At 41.3% G+C, this 26,106-nt stretch overlaps 1 protein-coding gene across 8 annotated transcripts in view; it reads left to right on the top strand.

Moving 5' to 3' along the window:
* Nucleotides 1-26,106, top strand: part of GNAS (GNAS complex locus) — a 265,132-nt gene that overhangs the window by 88,329 nt on the left and 150,697 nt on the right. For 4 of the 8 annotated variants that reach the window (XM_061631144.1, XM_061631145.1, XM_061631146.1 and 1 more), the window contains exon 2: nt 15,408-15,480. In XM_061631144.1, the coding sequence (XP_061487128.1) occupies nt 15,408-15,480 (73 nt within the window). Of the gene's footprint in view, nt 1-10,097; nt 11,707-11,844; nt 11,938-15,407; nt 15,481-26,106 lie in introns of those variants that run through there. The other 4 variants (XM_061631148.1, XM_061631149.1, XM_061631150.1 and 1 more) reach the window with 4 other exon arrangements.

The raw sequence follows: 26,106 nt of genomic DNA, 5'->3' as shown, positions 1-26,106 counted from the left end.
TGTTTTGGCTGCTGTTATTAGCTGCCTTATGTTTTTTCAGGCCTTCACACTTCACAGAAGTCTTCAGTGTTTTCAAACCTAGGATATAGCTTTTTAGCCTAGACCTGCATTTGGTGACTATTTTCTTAACTTTTGTTTTACCATATATATTTATTTGTGATGTTTATATACTGCTTAATAGATTTCTAAGTGATTTACATAAAAATAAACCATACAAAAAATAAAAATTTATCATAAAACCAGAGCTTGGCAAAGTTACTTTTTTGAACTACAGTTCCCATCAGCCCAATCCAGTGGCCATGCTGGCTGGGGCTGATGGGAGTTGTAGTTCAAAAAAGTAACTTTGCCAAGCTCTGCATAAAACCAAACACTTCATCTTAGATTAGGCTGCACCTGGTACCGATCCTGACCCACCAGTTGAAGACCAATGCAGTAGGCTATGTGTCTATCCAGTCAACTAAATTCTCATGTACTCCACACTTTAATGTAAATCCATATTTAATAAATTGATAATGTAGAAAAGCAAACTACTTATAAATACAGGTGATCAAACGCTTATCTATAGAAGAAGGATTTGTGGTTGGTTGGATCTGACTGAGATAAAAGAGTCAGACAAAAGACTGAGATAAAAGAGATGGTTATGAGTGAGGTGAGGTGAAATGATAATGCAAGGCCAGGCCCTCCAGACAGCAACACCAGGATAGCAGACACCAAGGCCAGAGGGAGGCTTTTCTTATTATTATTACAACTAGGTCAGATCCACACCTTACATTTAAAGCACATTTATACCACTTTAACAGCCATGGCTCCCCCTAAAGAATCCTGGGAACTGTAGTTTACCCCTAAGAGAGCTACAATTTCCTACATCCTTAACAAACTATGGATCCCAAGATTAGATATACTATATAGAAACAGCCAATAAATGCATGGCACTAAGGTTTGATCAGTTGTTAACAGATCTATAATAGGAAAATTTAGAATAGTTTTAAATACAGAAAGTAGGGGACACTATGAGAAATAAGACAATGCCCAGTGGGGCAGATCAGGGATTCTTGATGGGCAAGAAAGCAGGATACAAATATATTGAATGAATGAATGAATGTGATTTAAAAGCATAGATTTAATTGATGTTAGTGTGGTGTAGTGGTTAGTGTTGGACTACGACCTGGGAGATCAGGATTTGAATCCCCACACAGCCATGAAGCTCATTGGGTGACCTTGGGCCAGTCACTGCCTCTCAGCCTCAGAGGAAGGCAATGGTAAACCCCCTCTGAATACCGCTTACCATGAAAACCCTATTCATAGGGTCACCATAAGTTGGAGTCGACTTGAAGGCAGTCCATTTCCATTGGTTACCATACAGTTGATGGTGAGCATGCAGGAAGAGGGCCTTCTCTGTGGTGGTGCCAGCTCTCTCGTTCCCCCCACCCCAGAAATAAGGCATATGCCAACAGTGATGGAATTCCAGTGCATGCTGACAATGTTTTTATATACCATGACCCTTGCTGGCTATTGATATCAGCTTTCACTGAATTTCAGAGATATTTTTGCTGTCTAGTTGTTTATTTTACTATGTTTTAATTTTTATTGTATTTGTATTGCACGATATTATTGTACACCGCCTTCAGATGCCCATATATAAATATTTTAATACATAAATGTAACAAATATATGCAGCTGGTAAGTGTGCTGCTGCTACAGTTGTGGCAACAGTGGCAGGAAATTCTAAAAAAACATGGCTGACCACAATGGGGTGTGTGGTATATATGGGGTTGTGTAAAACAAGGCAGGCACAGTGCCAGCTGTCAGCCAGGTTGGGCACTGGTCAAGGGCCCCTCACTGTCCAACTCCGCCTTGCCGTCTTCCTCACCAAAACCCATTTAAGTGTTGGGCAGGCAGCAGTGCCACATTTGAACAGGAGCGCTCCCATCCACAGTGGCCACCCACCATGTGAATTTATTCAGAGTGCAATGCCCTGGCCCATTCATTGATCTATGGGCCGGGGCATTGCATTTTGGGTAAATTCAAATGGTGGGCAGCTACTGTGGATGAGCTGAGCTTGGCTCCTGTTCAAATGTGGCACTACCTCCTGCCCAAGACATAAATGGGGTGCACACAGAGGAAGTAGGTTAAGTGTGTTTCTATCAGTGGCAAGAAATAAAAAAGCACAGCCACCAAGGCTGTGGGGTGTATGTGTGTTGGGCCCCTGCAGCATCTAGCACTGGCACTGAAAGCAGTTGTTTTTTATTTTATTTTTATGGCTTATTTCTATGCCACCTTTTGGCCAAAAAGGCCCCCAAGGCAGCTCACAAAGAATGCACACAATATGAAAAATATAAGAAAGAAAAGAACAATACAATTTACAAAGAAATAACACAACAAAATCTTAACAATTTTAAAAAGCAACAACAACTAAAAGGCAGATACATTCACCTTCTTGGTAAAGATGTCAGAAAGAGCAGGGTGAGGGGACAAGGCATGTGGAAATACTTGCCCCTTGATGGTCCCAGTACAGTCCGTGAACATGCCCGACCTCATCTGATCTCTGAAGCTAAGCAGGGTCAGGCCTGGTTAGTACTTGGATGGGAGACCTCCTAGGAACACCAAGTGCCGTAGACTTAGAGGAAGGCAATGGTAAACAATCTCTGAATACCTCTTACCATGAAAACCCTATGGATATATCAAAAAAAGATTCATAGGGTCGCCATAAGTTGTAATCAACTTGAAGGCATATAATAACATAGCTGTCATTATATTGGTGCATGCAATGTATTGTTTTCTCTCTAAATGCTGGAAAGTGAGAGGAAAACAGGGTAACCTGCCATTTTTCTCTTCTCTGTGTTCACTTTACTCCCTCTAGTTTCCCCTGACTGCTTTCAGACACGAGACTTATTGTGTGTGTGGCACTTAAACCAGTTATGACGTTTTGTGAGTGTATATCAAGGGTGAGGTGAGGAGAGTTGAGGTCAAGGGATTCAGGATCTGAGGAAGGGTCTTAACTCAATGGCATGACATCCGCTTTGCATGCAGAAGGTTCCAGGTTCAATTCCTGGCATCTCCAGGTAGGGCTAGGAGAGAGGGTGAGGAAAGAGCATTTTCAATAAGCAACGCCTTAACCTCAGTAGGTAGAGTAATAAATTTTGTGAGTCTGTAGAAAGAAAGGGGTCCCACTTGTCCCTGCATCCCCTATGCGGACTGTTTCCTGAGAATATTCATGAACTGTCTAGAACAGAGGTTCCCAAACTGTAGTCTCCAGACCACCACTGGTCCACAAGCTTCATTTAGGTGGTCTGTGGCAGGTCTGTAAAAATACAATTAAAAACCATACAGCACCTGGCACAGTGCATTTATTACAATTGCTACAACAGACAGAAATATCATGAAAAGGTGCACCAAGACCCTCAGCAATTTTCAAGTGGTCCACGGGGGGCGGGAATATTTGGGAACTGCTGGTCTAGGACATTCAGCAGTTCAGTCAGTGAGCAACTACAGCTCATGTTAAAAAGTGAACCCAGAGCTCTTGGGGACAATAATTAAGGAAATGTCAACGACATTAGCTCTCCGCCCCCTTTCCATTTCTGCATTTTTTTAAAAAAAGGACAAAACTATTTTTCTGTAAATCTTCCAAGTTCTTTGCTTTAAATTTAAACCTTATTCATATCTCTGTGAATAACAGCCTGGCTTTGACTACGCTATAGCAATACAGTTATTGGCAAAATCAATGAATAAACTATACACACACTGAATTTATCCTTTGTCCTGTGACAGCCATTAAGGACCATGGGGAATGTGGTGAGATTAGCTATTTTGAGGCTTTGTGTCAGCTAATGCAGAGCTTAAGCAAGGAAAATGTGTAGGACAACTATATCCCTAACCATGCCACAAGCGTTCACATTGAGAGGCATACGTTTAAAGCACATGATTTCCCCCAAAGATTCCCAGGATCTGTAGCTTCTTAACATGCTGGGAATTGTAGCTGTGCGAGGGGCAAACTTTAGTTCCCAGGATTTGAGGGGGAGGGGAAATAAGCTTTAAATGTATGCTGTGTACACAGCCATACTATGCCTTGGTGTTTGTGTATGCTCTAACTTGTGTTTGTTATCGCATATCCTACATCAGGGGTTGTCAGCTGTTTTGGGTCTGTGGTCACATTTGCAAACCAGGAACTGTCGTGGGCATCACGCATGAACTGTAACCCCCCTCCTTGAAATCGACTCCACTCTCCCGCAGCACACACACATAGAGTAGGGCCCCACTCATACGGCAGGTTACATTCCGGACCCCCGCCGAAAAGCGAAAACTGCTGTAAAGCGGAACTCATTGAATAGAATGGTGTGCAATGGCCCCAAACCGCCATAAAAGCAGAACAAGCACCATATGAGTGGGGCTTTAGTCTAATTGCATCTAATTGAGACTGTCGCATTAGCGAAACACCATAAAGCGAAGCGCTGTAAAGCAGGGCCCTACTGTACTTGTGGGTTTTTTTAAAGCCATTTATTGGTTAAAGAAGGCTTCTTTCAGTGGAGTGAGGAGCAGGCAGGAGGGACCCTACGGAAAGCCTCTGATGGTGCATATACACCTGTGGGCACACTTGCCATCTCATACTTGTTGCTGTGGGCTTCTTACCAGATAGCTATGAAGTTCAAAATGGTAAACCTAGTCCCAAAATTCTGTGGGCCTTACCCAATAGATCCACAGTGAACTCAGAGCCCACTCATGTGTACATTATCACACCCTCAAACTGCCAGTTTCTTTTATTCCCCTCCTCACCTCTTTCTGCATTCACTTTTTTCTCCTGTCTCTCTTATCCCCTTCCTTATTCCCACACAGCCATGAAGCTCCCTGGGTGACCTTGGGCCAGTCACTGCCTCTCAGCCTCAGAGGAAGGCAATGGTAAACCCCCTCTGAATACTGCTTACCATGAAAACCCTATTCATAGGGTCGCCATAAGTTGGAATCGACTTGAAGGCAGTCCATTTCTATTTATCTAACCTTTTATCTAGTTTTCTAATTTTCTTCAACATCTCCTGTGACCCTTTCTCCTCAGAGGGAGAGCTCTCTTCCCTCATCCTGTCCTGAACTTGTCTGTTTCTCAGCCATCTTTACTCAGCATGCAAAGAGTTGCTGGGGCTGGCTATGGCACGACTGGGGTCGAGGGCATGTCAGGGGAATGAGGAGACACTGGGCAAGCTGTGGCATTGAGGTCCAACAGAAAGCAGCCCAAGACCCACTGGTAGGTCCTAGACCCATTTGAGAAGCAATGTTGTAGCATATTTAGTGTATCATTGGTGTTTTGGGTACCTGATGCCCGAGGCACTTTTACTATGGCTAGGACCAGGTGACTTAGACCAATTAAAGTAACACTATACCTTCTGACCTCAATTAGCTGAATTATTTTAACATTTAATTTCCCTGCTGTTAAAAAAAAAAGCCAGGCAATGGCACAGCTAACTTAGGTTGAGCTCATTTCCCCCCTTTTAAAAAGAACTAGTAATATTTTTCTCCTACAAATTATTTTTAATCCAGTCAGCAACTGCAATTGTATTAAAAGCCAGAAAATAGTAATTTAACTAATTTTAATGCCCTTTTAAAAAAGCCTTCTGGAAAGGTCTGCTGGCCAAGAATTGAAAATAGCCCCAAGGTGAAGGTGGAGGGCAGTTTTTGCTCCACTTATAAAGTGGCATGAGCTGGTAATTCTGCATTCTCTGCATATCTGCACAACTGGGCAGCTGTGACTCAGGATCTTATCCACAAACACTTTGGATTGTTGTTTTTCTATTTGAAATGAGACAAAGGGCAATATAAAACAGTAAAATCCCCTTCCTCTGCTCACATGTGATTTCAGATTTTGCATTATCGAGTGGAAAAGCAGTTTATGATACTGTACAGAAAACATTCTGTACCGGGGAAGGAACTGGCAATCCCACCCCATATATACGGTCTGCCTAGTAAACGTCACAAGACGTCACCCTAAGAGTCGGAAACGACTTGCGCTATAAGTGCGGGGACACCTTTACCTTTACAGAAAACATTATTTTTGCCTATGTGTGGAGGGAGAACATATATATTTTGAAGATTGAGGTGTGCCTGGTACAACATTGTTTAGTATTGGGGTAGTTGGCTGGAGATGCATTATAGTATACACTGGATCTCTTGTCAGTGGCAACTGGGCCACCCAGTTTCCCCTAACTACTATTTGCTAGATAGGGCTGGAGGACATTCCTGATTAGGGATGGCTCCTCCTACTGGTCATGACAGGCAGGGTCTAGAAACTTCCTAGTTTCCTCTCCGGGGGGAGGAGTCATCCCACCCTCCAGACCGGCCCTGCCTGGGGCCTGTGAAGGTTGGGTCTTTTCTTCTCTCTGCTCAGAACTTCCTTTTACCTCTGGGTTTTGCTGTTTTTTCTGTTCTTACTGTTTTCAGTCGTTCTCCTCATAGCTCAGGACCATAAGGCATTGGGTAAGGACCCTGCAGTGGGTATCACAGCACATTCTGTTAGAAGGGAGGCTGCCTCTGCATCATGCAAGGGCGGCTTCCCAATCATGGACCTCTGTAGGGAGACATGTGGGCCTCTCCACGCACCCTCACCAGATATTATAAAATAGATTCCTATTCCCCAGCTGATGCTGTGTTTGGTAGCAAGGCATTCCAGAAGGTGTTAAATCAGTAGTTTCACACAGAGGAAGCCCACCCTGGGGATGTGGATACTGCTCAGTTATATCCCTAATCAGGAATGTCCTGCAGCCCTATCTAGCAAAAATGGAAATTTTCCTTACCGTGAATTTCTATTTGTGGATAGGGCTGGAGGACATTCCACCCACCTCTCCTTCCTCTGCAACGGCCTTCTGGAGTGAGGTGTTGGGGGCTTGAGGCATTCTGTGAGAGCCTTACATTTTCACACGATATCTAGTAGTGCGTGTATCTCATTTTGTGCAAAGTGTTTCTCCAGTTGTCTGTTTTCGTCTCTGGTTATTACCTTTACCTAGTTACTACTTTGTGCAGGTGTCTACTTAATAAACGTCTACGTTGATGAGGTTGAGGAGTTCTTGCTCTGTCAGCTCGGTCTGGAGGGTGGGATGACTCCTCCCCCTGGAGAGGAGACTAGGAAGTTTCTAGACCCTGCCTGTCATGACCAGTAGGAGGAGCCATCCCTAACCAGGAATGTCCTCCAGCCCTATCTATAAATAGAAATTCACGGTAAGGAAAATTTCCATTTTTTCAAGTTCTTCATTAATATGGGAGAAAAAAAGGGTGCACTTCAGGATACCAGTTCAATGTGGACTAAATCTGTTCCCTGCCCCTGGTGATTCCCAACTATTTAGGACCAGCTTCCTCTTTGCCGCACAGCATCATATGCCTTACAATAGCATTTGCCAACCTTTGGGGGCCAGTGGGCATATTTGGAATTTTGGGAAAGTTCTGCGAGTACTAATCACAAAATGGCTGCTATGGGGGTGTGGCATAACACAACATGGCTGCTATGGGGGCATGTAGGAGAGTCCAAACCAGTGTAAACAGGAACTAAGAGGGAAGAGGAAACGGTCTCTCATACCTTGTGAATTTTTGAGGGAATAGTTACTGAGACCTTTTGTGGGTGCCATAGGTACTGGCAGGCACACTGACACATACAGGGTCTGCACTGGCGACCCCTGCCTTACAGCAACATCGCTGTGGCTCTCATTTCACCAGGCATTCAGGGCAAGATGATTCAGGTAACAGAAAGTTGCTGCTGTCAGTCATGTCTATGGGTGTGCCTTATGTTTTAGGATTTTAATAACTGACTGCCAGCTTGAAGGCCTATGTTGGGTGGGATAGAAACTTTCAATACAAATAAATAAAACCCTGTAAAGTAGGTCAATATTACTGTTTATTTATTTATTGCATTTATATACCGCCCCATAGCCAAAGCTCTCTGGGTGGTTTACAACAATTAAGTATATTACTATTCTCGTGTTGCAGATCAGAAGCTCTATTTGACAAATGGGGTGGCTTGCTGAAGACTACTAAATGATTTCGCAGCTGAGGAGAGATTTGAAGTTACTTTTAGGCTTGCAATCAAATATACACTTACCTAGGAGTAAGTCCCATTGAACCCAATGGGAAGACATGTATTGGACTGCAGCCTTAGCCATTTCAAGTTAATATATACTAGCTCCATCTACTTATGGAAATTGGACAGGAAAGGTATCAAACAACATTGTTTAGTATTGTGTAATTGGCTGTAATGCAATAATTAAAAAATGGTTCAGCCTGAAAGGTTTCAGGGAAAAGTTGGAAATTAAAATACAAGAAAAAAGAAAGAGCAGAGTCAACTAAATTCTAATCTAAAGTATGACTCTTATACAAATAGTTATATACTTTGTTGTTCTAGAATACAAAGTGTTCTTTGTTGCCGCCCTGTGCTCCTACTGGGAGGAAGGGCGGGATATAAATCAAATAAATAAATAAGTCAAGTCAGCCACTGGTGCAAATGTAAATTTTAGGGTTTTATAGTTTAACCCTGTACCTGTCTACTCAGAACTGAATCCTATTGAATTAACTGGGACTTATTCCCATATATTTGAGTGGGCAGCCTGTTTTCTGTTGGACTACATTCCCTTGGGGGTCACTCTGTTTCAATTTTCACCGTACCTACATCAGATTAGAATTCCTAATCCTAGGTAGATCTGCTCAGAAGTAAACCCCAATGGGTTTGATGAGGTTACAAATAAGCATACAAAGGATTTAAAAAAAGTGCAACAGACCAATACAGCTGCTGTTATGGAAAGCAAGTGAAGCTAAATCCTTTCTGACTTTAATGTGCTATACATACATGATCTGCAGAGACAAAAAAGAACTCTGATGGGATAGAAGAAGGGAACAGCTTCAGAAGGTATAGGGGTGGAAAAAAATGAGGTTGGTCCCTGGGCCAAACCTTACCCAACTGTGGTGTATGGGACTGCAGCCCCCTTAGTTTGAAAAATAGGCTCATGAACTCTTATATTGTCAAACACTAGCATTAAAATGTATTGTTGAGTCCATGGAATTAAATCAAGGCTTCTCTATACAACTAGTCAGTTTTGTCTACCTGCAAATATCCTCTCTGAAGGATGAGCATTAGTGTTAGGGTCGCAACATAGCACTGGTAGCAGTGAAATAAGTTTTGTTGCTCATGAAAGGCTGTCACAGGCCAATAGATGAGCTGAACAGTTGTGCAGACACATATATTTGTTTCAGAATTTGTATGCAGCCATTCACCACTAGCCCTTCCAAGGTCTCACCGCATATTAAAAACACATTAATTGCAACTGACAGGAAGAAAATTTTATAAAAACAGAGTATAAAGCAATAAAATAAAACGTTGCAAATATTGTAAATATTAAATCAAGGCAGCTACAAATGAGGGGTTGAAAAAAGGAGGAGGAAAACAGCAGGAGTCAAATACAGAGCATTCAGTTTGATCAGCATGCAATATACAGATATAAACACCTCGTGCATGAAACATAGGAATACTGAAAGAAACATTATGGCTGAGATCGAGTTGCTCCCTGACGAAAAGGTTCTTCCCCTCACAGCGAGCTATGGCATATTCCCTTTCCAAGGCTCCTACCGTTTTCTCCCTCCCCAAAAGCTACCTCCCGTGCTTCTGACACGTGTCATTCCTCATCTCTCTCTCCTTCCCCCCCCTTTCTCATTCCTCCAGGCGAGTGCAGCCTACAGGTGCTGATGCTAATCCCCCCCCTTCAACCACGATCCCTCTGCATGGCCAGTAAGGACTTACTTTTCCATTATAGCTATTAACTTGCTTTGCAGTAATTGCCCAGAAACCCTACCGTAGCTTAACGGCTCCCAATGTTTAGCCAACCACACCCGGTATTTTCAACCAGCCCCAAATTCTTCAAGGCTGTTTTCTTAAGTTCTAAAAAAAACTATTTGCAGAATCCCGTGCGTCGTGTGTTTTTGTCTCTTCCCCCCGTTTCATTTTGCACAAGTCTAAATACTCAGAATCCTAACTAGGCAAAAAATAACAGATTCCCCTCCCCTTTGGAGGGACGCTAAATTTGACACCCACACCCACAATCATGCCACACAACCCTTGGGCGTGTCAAGAAAGGAAGGCGCAGGCAATCAAACGCGTACAACCGACGCCGTTGCCCTCCTATCTGCCTTCTCTCCCTGTGGGTGTTTGAAGAGGCCGCCTTCTGACGTTTTGGTATCATGTGAATGGTTGAGTTCCCATGGTTCAACTTGAGCTTGCCTTGCCCCACCCCATCTCGATCCCTCTTTTTCGTTCCCCTTCCTCTAAGATTTCAATATTAAAATAATAACACGTCCCGGAGAAATCCGAGAGAGAGAGGAAGGAAGATAAAATAGGGGGCGAAAAGAAAAGGCTCCTTCTTATAGAAGAGTTATTTTCGTTTAGAGGGGAGGAGATCAAATTTGCTTTCCCCCCCTCTCCCCCCTCCTTTTTACCCGTTTGCTCCCCGCGTTTGCTGGAGAAGCCAAAAAGGATTCAGCAGTATGGAAACCTAACGTGAAGGGGAGGGAGGGGGGGGAAGCGAGAGCAGCGAACGACAGAGGGCCTTGGATTAGAGCAACCACCATTAAGGGAGGAAAAAGCGACAACCACCGCCGCCGCATATCGAGAGAAGGAAGAAAAATCTGCCCAGCCCAGAAAGGAAAGCGGGGACTCATTTTGCCAGCCAGCAGCCGAACGGTTGGCTTTGACCCCTTCGGGCGCTTCACCCTTTTTTGGAGAGGCGGTGTGCGCGCGTTGGAAAGGGGGAAGCCAGGAAGGAGAAGAGCCAGCGAGGAAAGAGCAGAAGCAGCAAAGAAAGAGAGAAGAAGAAGGGGAAAAGGAGCGAGGACGAGAGACATTTCTAGATTTCTCCGTGCCCAGGATTTGGGGAGGTTTCTCTGGAGCGCGCTGCCTTGGATCTGAAGGAGGATTACATATATAGAAACAGAGACGCCTCTTAATATTATTATTATTTTGCCCTCCCCACCATTGGAGGTGGCGTGGAAACTGGAGATATCGATATTTTAAAAAACCGAATTTTTGCTGCTGCATGGTTTGGAGGGTGGGGGGAGAAGGAGGCAAGGAGGAGGAGGCAGCTTTTTAACCCGTGATCCTGCGGAAAATCCCCCCCCCATTTTTTTGGTGGCTGCCAACCTCCCTCTGTACCCTATTTCCGTCTATTTCTATTTCTCCCCCCCCCCCATTTCTGTCCTTTCTTTAAAAAAAAGAGGATCTGCACTGCGAGAGTATATCTTGCCGAGGTGTGTGGTGGGGGGAGGAGGTGGAGGCCCAGCTTGAGCAGTAGCAAAGTCATCGCTCTCATCCCCCTCCCCCAACCCCGTAGTAGCACCCTCCATGTCTTTGGGCAGCGGCAGCTGTAAAATAAAATAAAAAGGGGGGGAAGGAGATAGGTTTCCCCCCCCAAGAAACACAGCCGCCTTCTCTCCAGCTAGCCCCTATTGCTTCCTGCTCCACTCCCTTTTCCTCTCCCTCCTGCGGTCCCCCCTTCCCCCCCCGGCCTTCCCCCCCTTTCCTTCCCCTTCCCCCCCTTTCCATTCCGCCCCCCAAGATGGGCTGTTTAGGGAACAGCAAGACTGAGGATCAGCGCAACGAAGAGAAGGCGCAGCGAGAGGCCAACAAGAAAATCGAGAAGCAGCTGCAGAAGGACAAGCAGGTCTATAGGGCCACGCACCGGCTCCTCTTGCTGGGTAAGGGCGCGCGGGCGGCGGCGAGGGGTGGTAGAAATGGGGGGGCAAGCTCTCCCCACTGCATGTAGTGGGATGGGTGGGAAACAGTGTCGTTCTCAAGGCCCGGGTCTCCCTGGGTAACGGGTGGGCTGGGTAGTAATAACCGGGCCCAGCAGTGACTGGGCGAGAGGAGAGGTGGGGGCCTCCCTGCCTAGTCCTAGCCTCGAAGGAAATGGGCCCCGCAAGGCACAGGCGAGCAAGCACAGGAGAATGGGGTTTGTGGTGGAGGGCTTTAAGGAATCTCCCCTCACCTTGACAGGACCCGGGCGCCCAAGGGGCAAAGGGAAAGGAAGTGGGTCTCCAGGGGTTGGTTGTAAGGAGAGGGGGGGAAAGGCAATGGGGGACTGGAAGAAAGTAGGCCTCGGGCCCTCAGTCGCTGGCTCCTTGTGCTGCAGCCATAGTTGTGTGTGTTTAAAAACGGGTGGGGGAATTGTTCGGAGATGACAACTTGAGGGCCGAACTGGGGGGGGGGAGTTAGGTGTCCGAGGCGAAGTGTAAAAGGGTCATACCGATTCTTCTCCTCCCTTCACATTTTTATGGACCTTGGTTACCAAGAATGATGACGATAACGTTTGTTGTCCCTTTCTACCCCACCCCCCTTTTGGACCTCCTCAGTTTATAATTTATAAGTGGTAATTTATCCGGCTTTTAGGATTTAATATATGATAATTAGTTGCATGCAACCTATAACTAGTTGGCCTTTTTGTGCATCAGACTCACTCCCCTCTCCTCCAAACATGGTTCATTCTGTCTTGTTTCTGCTTCCCCACCCCATGTTTGCCATTAACTGCTGCATGGAAAGCAGGGTTGTTTGGGGAGGATATCTCTTGTCATACTGTTGTGGTACTACTACTGGGCTGCTAGTGATGTTTAAGAAGAATATTACTTTAATATAACATCATGGTCTATACAGGGATTTGGGGCGCGGGGGGGTTGCAGACCACAGAAGGTTCAGCCCTTGGTGGGACTGAAGTGAATATAGTGAATTGGGATAGGGAGTGTGAAGAGAATTTGCCCTTTTTTGCCCACTGGGAATGGTATGCATAACACCCAAATCCTTGCAGGAAATGTGTGGGATTTTGCAGTATTCTGTCAAGTTGAAGGTGGGGAGAGAATGAAGGGTGTTCTGGATATATGGGGTGGTGATGGGGAAAGGTGTTTCTCTGGGGACTTGGAAAGAAAGAGGACTAAAAGTGGAATCAGAAAAGGAGGCTTCTGAAGGTAGTGGAAGGAAAAGTTTATTTTTAATACTATAATGGACTTGCATCCTTCCCTTTGTCACATTTATTGTTATCATTAGTGGTTAGAATGGTAAAAATGGAATTTTGTAAGCCTAGGATGTGCTGTGTGGTGGGAGGAGTCTTTAAATTATTTATTTAGAGAAGGAAAGAGGTATAAAATTCAAGAATTATAGCAACATCTGCGTTAAAGGGATTGTTAAGATCTCTTTTAGCATAAATTTTAGGAAAATACCTAATGTTTGCACAATTCATGTGTAATTCATGTGTCATGAGGACTGTGACCTTATGAATGCATAGTTGGAGGTAAGTCTGTTTAAATCAGTCGGGCTCATTCCCATGTAACAGTTTAAGACTGACATGTAAATCAGTTTTGAAGTTTAAATATCCACAACTGAAGCTTAAAAGACATTTATATGCATTTTTGAAGCTTTGGGTTATTAGAAAATAGCTTGGATAAAATTTGTAGGCTCTCCGTAATTAAAACATGGCTTCCTTACGTGTCTGAAATAGGGTTGGCCCACATGTGGTGGTTTAAAAACTGTAGTTTATATGCAGTTCTTAAGTCATACTGTTAAATTTCTGCTGTGATAGTGTAAGCAATATAAAATCCAGAAATGAAAGCACAAATGCACAGCACTAGTAATCTTGTGTTATGTTATGAACCCATTAAGAATAATGTAATTAAAAAAACATTTAATCTAAAAAGTTTGTTTATCAGACTATATTATAGGGGCCCTTAATGTGATTTCTCAATCGGATAAGCATTTTATTGACATATCAACAATAAATGTCCTGTGTTTTATATTTATTTTATAAGAAAAACATAATGTGAGAGAAAATAAGATGCTTGATGTCAGTCTTTTATAGATATATGGATGAGAAGTTTCAGGGATAGGGTTGGAATTTAAATTGGCATTTTCCCAAGTATTGCTGTGTAGATTGTTTTAGCTTTCCCCTGTCATGATGCACCTTCAGGGTGGAAGGTTGGGGAAAACATCCTTACATTTGACCAGTTATTTTGCTTCTCTGTAGAATAGATTGTTTATCTGTATCTGTTACAGCACTGTGGCTGCTAAGTGGTTTATGCAATTACTTATCTGCCCTGGAGAAGTTATTCTGAACCTGTCTTCCGCTAATATTTATAAAGAATGGGGTGGGAGTGAAGACTTCATGGCCAGTATTAAAATGTTCAGAGGTTAGGTGATTTTAATAATGTTGGATGGCTGTGCAAATGGGGAACCTAAAAGGGAAGGGCAACAGGAATGACTTCACCAGAAAAATATACTTTGATATATAGCTGCTACAATTCAGTTTTGTGTACAAGACTCAAAATGGAGGTTCTGCTGTCATTGAGTACCAGGGAAGCCTGGCATTGGAGAAACACAAATGATGCTTCATGATCCCTGTCCTGCTTAGATCTCAGTAATTTCTCTTTTTCTGAGGCTTGTGAAAGCTGTATAGGAAAATAAGCTATCAAAAGCTGCTGGAACATCTGTATGTTTGCATTACTAGGACAGACTTGATTTCCTGCAAAAGAAGTAGGGGAAAGTGTCAGTTTTTGTATAGAAATATTGAAAGCTAATGACTGGAGTGTTTGAATATGTCAGTTAGATTTTATGGTTCAAGCCATTCACTGTGCAGACTGAGTGGGTGCAACATGCCAACTGGATGGGGAGAAAAGGGGCTTTCTTGTGCATGGAGTGGGAGAAAGAGAAAGGGCTTAGTTGTAGGATGCAGTATATTTTCTAATGAAAAACATCTTGATGAACAAGATGATATTTTTAAAATGCAGACTTTATGTGCAGCTTGGAGGGCATGTGTGTGGGATGTAGAGCATGTGGAGGTGATGGGGAGCCGCTTTCAGGATGCAGATTGACATGAAGAGGAGGCGGCGGCTCTTATGCAGCACTGTAGCAGTATGGTGGCAGGGGCTCTCTGTTTTCAAACGGCACTGTGTCTTCTGTTTTACTATGTTCAGCTGACTGATGGTACGATTAAAGACATCAAGGTTTTACAGACTCAACTGACAAGTGCTTTGCTTGATATGAACAGTAGAGGCTTTTTCATTCTCCCCCTCCACTTTGAAGTGCTAATGGTTTGAGGCAACTCCCTTTTTTCTTCAAGATACTGAAATTGTACCTGCCTCAGTTTCCCTATTGTGATAGTTTAATGTAGACAACTAGGGAGAAAAATGGATAGTGAAATATTCCATGCTTCAGCTCCGACACATGACTTCAGCTGGACATTTATTTTTAGCTGCAGCTGCAGTTTCCAGTGGCAATTACTACTTTTTTTCCTTTCAGTTTTCAGTCTTGTGGTGAGTAACCTAGGTTTGTGGATTTTTGCTTGAATAGAAGCAACTCGTGTGCTCCAGAATTTATTCTACTTCCTTCTGAAACTGATTTATTTTCATTTTTTTAGGTGCTGGTGAATCTGGTAAAAGCACAATTGTCAAACAAATGAGGATCTTGCATGTGAATGGATTTAATGCTGAGTAAGTGCATCTATATTCTTACTACGTTATTTGGAGATTTGTGCCGTTTTCATTTAAAGTATATGTTGTTAATTTTATGAGTTCTAGACTAATTGGATGGGGCACCTTGAGGATTTTTTAAATCTTTATTTGAGAGTCAGGGTAGTGTTTAGTTTAGTTTTAGAGTATTGGGGATTGGACTTGACGAATATATAAGGCAGCCTGCTGTTAGCTGATTGCATCAAGGTTTCAATTGTCAAACTTTATGAAGGTGAAGTTTTTGCTACAGTTTCTCCAACAACATGGCTGACATTTTAACTTCCACTGCAGTACATTGATTTGTGCTGCCATCAACATCTTCTTTCACCAAGTAAACTGAATACACTTTATGAAGGAGCATTAAAGTTTGCTTCAGGAATTTGATTATCTGCTGGTATGATGTTGTAAACTACTAAGGGGCTTTTATGATTCTTATTTGATTTCCAGAGTTGGGATAATATTACTATCAAAGGCTTTTGGTTTTCTGTGTTTCATTGTTAGTCACTTCTGATGGGCTTAGTGTTGACTACATTTCCCCCCTCTCAATCTTATATGCAAAACTTAATTGAACTTAAGAATTATTGAGCTTGTATCATGGTTTGGCATTTCATAGCAGAGAAAAAAAATGTATGCCCCAATCTTAAGGTTTTTTTTAATAATTGGAATTTCAAGGCATACTATCTTTTTTTCCAAAACTCTGCTGTCAACATTCCACAATAACACTCCAAAGTCCCTTTTGGGTAATATCTGTTCAGAGTCCAAATATCTGCTCAGCCAATTCAATGCACCCCAAGGGTGTTTTCTGTCTTGTGTAGACAAAAGCTATTGCAAAGCAGAAGCTGTGGGATGGTGAGGAACTTAAAAACCTGGGTGGTGAAGGGGAGGTCTACTGTTCAGTGATTCCAGTGTCTAATTCCCTATTTTGCCTACATCAACCATGTGGCTCTAAGGTAATATAAAAAGAGCCTTGCTTGATCAGACCAAAGGTGAAAATTCTCTTTTCCATAGTAGCTAGCAAGCCAGATACTTCCAGGCAGAATGAAGGCAATAGCACTTCCTTCCCCCCCAAAAAATAACTGATAGACAGCCTCTGAACAAGATAATTCTATTTGGATATGATGACTGATTGAGGTACTAACCTTTAGGAAAAATTGAAAAAATGCAATATTAGCACTTTTTACAGATTGAAAGTCACTTTGTTACTTTAGGAACATCAAATGTAATTATGTACAATTTGATTTGGCATAAAATTATCACATTTGGTATATTAAAAGTACATTTTATTCACACAATTATTACAAATTGAATTTACATTTTTAAATTTTTACTTTTTTTGGTAACAAATGGATCTACAAGATCCTGAACTGTAAGGAACACCTGAACTATAAGGAACCTCTTTCATTTTGCCAGCTTATGAGGAGCAGGCAAAAAACAATTTAAAAAAACCCAGAAGAAACCATCAGCATTAATAACAAATAAAATTATTTATGCTTCCTGTAGTTCTCTACAGTGGCAAGCAGACATAAAGCATTCATTCCCATAAAAAGAACTGAGAAAAAGGGGGGAACAAGATTCAGTGAAACATTTTATTCATCATGTTAAAATAAAACATTCCATAATCTATTTTTTTTCCATTTTTTCCAATTGGGGGAGGGACACAAAAAAGACTTCAGAAAAAAATGGGAAAAAACATTTTTCCTGTTTTTTTTCCGGGCCTTCACATCTCTAGTTCCATATATTAATTGTGTGCTTGTGAAGAAGTACTTCTGTCTATCCTGAATCGATACCAATTTCCTTTGGGTGACTCCAAGTTATGGAAGACGTGGGAGAACGTTTCCATACCATTTTTATCAAGTTTATCATGTTTCTTCCACCCAACCCCTAGTGTTTCTCTTTTCTAAACTTAAAAATCCCCAAATGCACTAGCTTTTTGTTTTAACAGAGGTGCTGTAACCTATTGATCATCTTGGTTGCCCTGTAGTGCATCATTTTGACCACTGCTATATCCTTTTAGACGATGGGTGATCAGAATAGAACATCGCTATAGAATTCCAAATCACTATAGATTTATATAAAGATGTTACAATACAGTTAGAGTTATTTTCATGATGTGTATCCTAATCATTCCTCTAATGGAACTTATCATTCCCTACTGCTACCAAGCCAAGGATAAAACATCAACAGTGTGATAGTTGCACATGTGCTCCTCACCCCCGTAGTGGCTAGTGGAAAAACAGTAGTAGCAGTCATGTAACTTACAACAGATTCATTTTAGTAGCCCTGTCAAAATATTGGACTTGGATTCACATTCCTCTTAGTTTAGAAGAAAAATGTACTACGCACCCACAAATGTGGAAAAACTTCTTCAGGTCACATGAGTTAGCTCTCTCTTTTTTTTTGGTTGATAGATAGTTGCCTTAAACAATCTGATCTGTTTCATGTGTTCTGGAATAAGGAAGTGGTTCTGAAGTAATTTTGTTTGAGAATTCAGCAAAAGTAGCCCGAAGTTCTAGCATATACATAGGTCACATTCCCTGTGGAATTCTCTCCCTTTGAATATTAGGCAGGCACCATCTCTGCTATCTTTTTGGCACCTTTTGAAGACTTTCCTCTTTCAACAAGCCTTTTAAGTTGAGAGCTATCCCAGTCTGTGTCTGTGTCAGAATTGCTTAATATGTTTTTTAATAATGTTTTTAACCCTTTTTTAAGAAGTTTTAAAAATGTTTTTAACACTGTTTTGTCTTAATGTATTTTAAGATTTGTTTTTATGATGTTTTAAAGTGTTTTTAGTGCCTTGTTTGCCGCCCTGGGCTCCTGCTGTGAGGAAGGGTGGGATACAAATTAAATTAATAATAATAATAATAAATAATTTGCACGTCATGCTAAACATGGGTTAGTACAATGTGAATGAGCAGGAATGAATACAGTGACCTTTAGTTTCCCTTCACTTCTCCTCTTCCCACTTACCCACAGAAGTATCTCAGAAACTTTTGCTTCAGCTTTTAACTAGACTCAGTTTGCCATGTTATCTGGACCTGGAACTATGGTTAGTTTAAACAAGCCAGTTTCAGTAACTGTGTTTTCAGTTTGAAGTTGGTTTGTTTGAAACTAGCCATTGTTACCACAGTTTGCTGGTCCAGACCACACAACAAACGGAGGATCTGAGGCCTGCTGCTGCTTGCTTGTCCTCATTCATGTTGCTCTAAATGAACCCTGTCTGGAGATTCCTGGGATTGGATTTCTACTGCAGGCCATCTTGTGAAGGCTTGCCCTAAAAGATTGGATAAAAATAAACAATAACGCCGAATTGGAACTCATTTAGAAGCGTGTCAATGTGGAGGAGCAAGAGGAACCTGTAGTCCTCAATACTTACTCATCATTATCACTTGGGAAAGGATTTTAATATAGGATCGGGTTAGAGTACATATATATCAGTTTGATATATTATTTGTAGTGCTGCAGTTATACCGCGTTCTTGGACCTTAACAGGCTGCTCTAAAATGTAGCTATTTATAGCTGATCACAAACTAACCCACAAAGAAGTGTACTACCATGTCTGTACTTAGCTGTATGTGATGAGGTATAGGAATGTATGTGTACAGGACAGAGTTGAGAGATTGGTGGGAACAGTACCAGCAAGCTATATGTCATATTACTTGACTTTTGGGCCTTGAAAAGGTGTGTGGGGATCTTCAGAACTGGGAACAATAAGGAATGCACATAGGTTAGGTAGATGTCTTTTAAAGTTCTGATTCTCCATGGCTTGGATTCATATGCATAAGTTCCGTTTGTACCTCAAGCCCCTATTTATCCAAGTTAAACTAGGATTCCAGGAAATTATTTTAAGAGAACTTTGCTCCAGAGACAAGTGGTTACAACTTGCAGACACATAAATTATCTGAAACACAAATTAGCACATTCATACAGCATAAATACACTTGACACAATATAAAACTCCAATTCTTCAGACCCATTTCCTCTTGTTCCTTATTTGTTGAAGAAGCCTCTATTTCTTGGGGGTGGTAGCTTTTGACCATTAAGGGAAGAAGATGGGGCCAGGCAGAACCAAGAGCCAAACTGTGGCTTTGACAAGAAGGAAGTTTTTTTTTTTAATGCAGTGCCTTGATCATTCAACAAGGAAGTAAATAAGCAATTATTGGTCTTTGCTTATATTGTTATTTGCTACAGGCAAGTGGCAGTCTACACGTCTGGATCAATAAATGTAAAATATATTTCTAAAATTATATTGTTGATAATATAAACCTTTGCCTATTGTGACCCCTAAATGCTTGCTCAAATAAAAATATGAACCTTGAGAAGATCTTTAGGTTATTTTATTTTCTCACCTAACAATCACAGTTAACCGTTGTTGTTGTTGTTGTCATTTGATTTATATCCTGCCCTTCCTCCCAGCAGGAGCCCAGGGTGGCAAACAAAAGCACTAAAAACATTAAAACATCATCAAAACAAACTTTAAAACACATTAAAACAAAACATCTTCAAAACGTTACTTAAAAAAGCTTTCAAAACATCTAAGATGAAAACATTTCTAAAAAGGTTTAAGAACATATTAAAAAGCAATTCCAACACAGACTAGGATAGGTCTTAACTGAAAAGGCATGTTAATGAACAGTTTGGGCTTTTGGTTAAACTTGAAAGGAATAGCATAATAAAGCTAGAGAGTGATATCTGAGAACATTTCCCTCTGTGCCATTGTTCAAATCTTGTACATGAATAACTTTGTTAAGATGATGCCAGGTTTGATGTTGGATCATGGACTGTGAAAGATAATGTGGTCTCTTTAGATTTTAGGTTCCCGATTCCTTCCCCTTACCATGGAGAATCCAGCATTCTTAATCAATTTACTAAATCTACAATTGTATACATTAAGCTTCACTCAGGTGTGATTTAGGCAACTTCACTTCAGTTGGATTTAAACAATCTGTGTTCAGGATTGCATCCTTGGCTCCAAGCCAAGTAGTGGTGGGAAATCTGAGTCTCCAATAATTAAAACAATAATAATAAAACAAACTGTCAAGGTATCTGTTCCTGTGCCAGGATGTTTGAAGGCCTAAATTAGTATCCTCTTCATAACTAGAATGTAGCCTGTACGCATCCAAGCTTCACAAAATAGTTATTCCATTGTGCTTTAGCCTAGGTTTGTATAAGTGGTCCTTAAGTGGTCCTCTCCGTGGCGCAGAGTGGTAAGCGGCGGTAACACAGCCAAAGCTCTGCTCACGGCCGGAGTTCGATTCCAACGGAAGGGTTAGGGTAAAAGGGGTCGAGGTCCACTCAGCCTTCCATCCATCCGTGGTCAGTAAAATGAGAACCCGGCATATGCTGGGGGGTAAAGAAAGGCCGGGGAAGGAACTGGCAATCCCACCCCATATATATGGTCTGCCTAGTAAACGTCACAAGACGTCACCCTAAGAGTCGGAAATGACTCACACTATAAGTGCGGGGACACCTTTACCTTTTTCTCTAAGTTGAACTTAGTTGGATTCAACCCCATATTTTAATAGGGATGATGATGATGATGATTTATTACATTTGTATACCGTCCCAAGCATATATGTGTGTGTGTGTGTTACTTTTGTTGTAGTTGTTGGCTTCCAAAAACAGTTCAATTCCTTTTCTGTGGATTTTCTTGGTCCTGTGCCTGAGTGAGCTCTTGTCAGTTGGCAAATTCATTCTGTTGTGTCTTTGATACCCCCCCCCTTTTGTTAGAGAATACAAGATGGGAAGAGTGAGTTTATAATACTTTTAATAATACTTTTAAAAGATGGTCAGAAAGGAGAGAGTTTTGTTTGTCATATCCACCAAAGTTAGGACGAGGAGCAAGGTGTTTAAATTCAGAAGAAGATAGATTTATGGTAAAGAGTAGGAAAATATTTTCCATTAGAAGAACAATGGAATAATCTGCTCAGGGAATTTGAGAACTTCCAGGGAAGGAGAATCCTATCTGTTGTCTGTCATGAAGACAACTGTTAAAATCTTGAATGACATTTTGTGGAACAGATCATGTCTAGTTTAAACCCACTCTGGGCAGTGTTATTTTGTCACAGAGGTTAAAACGCACCTTTGAACAGAAAAATGAGGCTTGCTTTACAAAGTCTGTATGTTGCTAGCCAACGTTCCTTTATTTGTATATTATCCTAGTGATTCAGTCACTAGATTTCACCAACTTTAGTTGCAATTATAGAGCACATATTTCATTTATTAGTAAGGGCTGGTAAAATTTAAGTATCCATTTTCCTCGTAACAAATCTTGAATTGATGTTCATAAACTTGAACACGGAATGTTACAATTTTTGGATACAGTCTCCTTTAAAGTTATGTTTTACATGTGGCCTGTGCAACTTGATCTGTAGGAGCCTTTTTCTACTATGTAACAGGAAGGCATGTCAAAGAATGAGGCAAATCATTAAATGTTTTCTTCAGATTTGAAATTTGGGTTGTAATAAAGCTCTTTCTACAGAAATTTGGAATTATTGTCCTACGTTTAGGGTTATTGAAGCAATTACTATAATTTCAAATAGAGGCATCAGTGTGAGTGATGAGAAGAAATGAGTGAAGTGGAGCACCACATAGCAGATTGTTGTTGTGGTTGTACACTTTTGTGGATTGTGTGCTCTTAACAAGATCTTTGCTGTGGGATATTGAGCAGCTGATTGTTCAAGATGCAGCAGGAAAATCCAGTGTGAGAAGAGATGAGGGAAAGCCAAGGTCCTAATAATTGGGGAGGCAAGAAAATGACACCATATAGGGAGGAAGGAGATGGAAGGGACCATGCTCTGTAAATGCAGCTATTGCTACAAGAAGCCCAAGAAGCTGTTCTGGGAGTGGATGCTTCTTCATTTGGTCATTGAAGTTTTGGGCTTAATGACATTGTTGTATTGAGATTGTGCTACTTTCTTCCCCATTCATATGAGACGCAGCTGACATACCATTCAATGCCACAGTAGGCTATATTGTCTTTTCCCATGGCCCTGAAATTAGAACTGCATAATATCCAGGGAAGGAGTTTAAAGAACAAGAGCACAGAAATGTAATTTGTTTCACCTCTTTGGCCTGAAACTGTTGTGTGCTACTCTTTATTTAATGTCTTATGAAGGTAAATCCAGAACATTTTGGAAGCCAAGCTAACGTTTGATTTTGTTATTGTGCCACAGCTGCTGGTTAACTCCATTAACACAGCTTTCCCAAAGGACAAAACATCCCTTACTCTGGTCTAGAATTAAAAATAAGACAAATCTTGGACCATCCTTATGAATGCCAGTTTGCCCCCTCCCCCCAAAAGTCAGGTTTCAGGAACTGTGCTGCAGATAAGTTTAAATATATTTAGGAGCAGCTCTGTTTAAATAATTTTGTGAGTTCTTGCTATCCCATATTTGTTGAGAAGCTACTAAAGACCTAAAGGGAAGTTTATGATGTTGTCACTGAAATATTAATTGTGATATTGTTTTCACTTTAGTACTAGCAAAATGAAGGGTCCAACTGAACAAAAGACCAGAGAAACAATAATACACAGTCTGTCCACAAGGGCTTGAAGAATAAGCAAGGCCAATGTATTCATTTGTATAACTCTATTTCATTCCCACAATAAAATCCTTTCTTGCTGTTGCTTTGTTTTACTTCTAAAAGAGTTTTTCCAATATGTTGCTTGTTCCTGACATCTTTTTGTTCCACTTAGTGTTTATTGTAAATACATACATTTTCTTATATTTTAAGCTTTTTAATAGGACTAGAGAGTTGATTCATGTTTGCTTTGTCTAGTGCTTACTTGTTTCCATGTTAAAATACATTTTCTTTCTCCAATTAATTTCTAAGAAATAAAAACCTATCCTATGAGTTAAATTATTGAAGTTGGATTTTTTTTAAATTTTGAAAACCATATATTTGGGTGAACAAAATGCTCCAGAGATGCTCAAACGTAGTACCATAAACTCACTCAGTTGCTTTCACAAGAAGAATTATAATTAATTAATAATCTTCACTCTTTTGGACACTCAGTTTGGCTCCTTCTGAAAGTTCAGATGAAGTGTCAGTCTTGGTGAAGATGGAATCCCAAAAGGCTATTCTTGCTAATTTCAGATACATGCTCATTTGTTAAGATTATTGCTTTGAGCTCAGATGTGTATTAACTGCTTTGGCCAAATGTTTATATGTTAAAATTGCAAAGTTCTTAATAGAGAACTTTGAATAATTGCAGCATCTTCCATTTGTCCAGACTGTATCCCTTATCCTATTGCAGTGGTTGAGCATTTCACCTCTGAAAAATTCTTTAACTTGCTGTTCCATTAAGACAGCAAACTGTAATGCTTAGTTGGTAAGATTTAGTTAGGTTTTATACTGAAGTGAAATGTGGTTCCTAAAACAATTTTATTTGACTCCTGGTGGTCAAATTTTCTGAAGGGATAAAAACATTTGCCTACAGTTAGATTTAAAAACACATCTTTCTTTACAAGTAGTAAGATTAGCCTTGACCCTTGATAATCCATTGAGACAATGTCCCTTATGTTTGAAGTATGGCAGGGGAACTGGGGACAAGTTTTTTTCTGTGGTGACACCGAGACAATGGATACTCTACCAAAGAAAGTCCAGCTAGCCCCATTACTGCTCATGTCTCAAGCAGCTAAGAGATGCCCCTTTCAGTGACATTTTTTGGGTGCCAAAATGGCCTTTCTGACCACTGATGTTTAATGGTAGTGCTTAGTTTAGTTTACGTTCGTTTAGTTTTACATTGCTCAATTATGGTAATAGAATACAGTAGTTAAAGCCAAACAGAACATACGTATCTACTTGTGTTGTTTGTTTTCTAAGCACAGCCTAAATGAGAAATAGTACAAAACTCTGAACTTTTCTGTGTGTTTTTTATAATATATGGTCTGATTTTTTTAAAAAGTTGAAACTTTTAATTTTTAGTAAAATATATTTTGAGTAATCTTTTTATATTTGTTTTTTGAAAAATATATAGATATTTGCTGTCCCCTTGTTTAAAGTTCTTTTTTTTTTAAAGGAGTTGTACTATATAAATAAGTGGTGGTCTGTGATTATGTCAAAATTACTTTCAGTTGGAAAATGGACATGGACTGCCTCCAAGTTGATCCCGACTTATGGCTACCCTGTGAATAGGGTTTTCATGGTAAGCGGTATTCAGAGGGGGTTTACCATTGCCTCCCTCTGAGGCTAGTCCTCCCCAGCTGGCTAGGGCCTGCTCAGCTTGCCACAGCAGCACAAGCCAGCCCCTTCCTTGTCCGCAACTGCCAGCTGGGGTGCAACTGGGCTCCTTGGGACTCTGCAGCTTGCCCATGGCTGCACAGGTGGCAGGGCACGTAACCCCTGAGCCACTCGCTGTGGGGGTGATCTTTAGCTGGCCCTTGACACCCAGGAGACACGAGCGGGGATTTGAACTCACAGACTCTGGACTCCCAGCCAGGCTCTCCCCCCCCCCACGGGTTATTGATTACTGTTCCTTTGGCAGAATGATGATGTGCATATGGAAGATGCCATATTGCATATGGCAAATGTGAAGGGGATTTCTTCATGTGCAATGGGAAAACTCAAATTGACAAAGGAAGGAACAGGGAAATAGTGCAGTATGAAAGAGACCTAATGCAGAAACCTTGGCTGCATTCAGATGTAATGCTAAACCATAGTTTACACTTATGAGAACGTACCTAGCCTCTTCTTGGGCTTGCACATTCCCCTTTCCCACTGTGACATGGCTGTGAAGAGGAGATTGGACACTTCTCTTTCATATCATCAGTTTAGTGTGTCATGCAAACCCTAAACTTAATAAGATTAACTATAGCTTGTGAAAACAAACCAGCATAAAGCTATGGTTTCAAGTTGGCTTTTTTCCGCTCAGATTAGCTATAGTTTGTCTGTGTTCGGATGTAGAAAACTGGTTAATAAAAAGAAGTAAAAACTTTTGAATTCCTCCTTGCAGTCACATTGGGGAGAGCATGCAAGCTCAGAGAGGCAGCTAGACTTGTTTGTGTAACTCTAGTACTTAACTATGGTTAATGCAGCAAAGGTTAGGGCTTGGTGTGGCAAGCTAAACTGCTATAGTCAGAATATGAGAAACATTGGTAACATTTAAATGGCCTGGTTTGCACAACACAAAAGCCGGGGTTTGATCTTCCCTGGTCTCTCCTCTTGACTACAGCTTGTGGTTAGTGAGGGAAGAGCTTAACCACGAGCCCAGTTTTGGATGACAAGCTAACCCAAATGTTGGCTTAGATCAGCAAGGCATGGAAATAAAAAAGACCAGGGAGGAGCTAAGCAACTCCCACCTGCCCTCTGGGAGCCTGCACATTTATGTAGTTTGGCTATTTGTGATATGCAAACCAAGCCATTGTTTCTTTAGAGGAAGAAAAGCTAGAGAGGAGGAGAACCTGTCTCAGTCCTAGCTGGCTGGGTGCAGATGTAATTCTTCTTGTTAATGTAAGCTATGGTTTGCAAACCCATTTAAAACCATGGTTTCACATCTTTGTTTATGGCCAGTCTTTTACAGTAGTTTACTATTCAGTTGCCCTGGGCTCCTACTGGGAGGAAGGGCGGGATATAAATCAAGTAATAAATAAATATTCAGGAGTAGTATTT

This window comes from Rhineura floridana, chromosome 6 (assembly GCF_030035675.1).
Source record: "Rhineura floridana isolate rRhiFlo1 chromosome 6, rRhiFlo1.hap2, whole genome shotgun sequence".
NCBI classification, from domain to species: Eukaryota; Metazoa; Chordata; class Lepidosauria; order Squamata; family Rhineuridae; genus Rhineura; species Rhineura floridana.
This window is presented reverse-complemented; position numbering and strand designations above follow the sequence as displayed.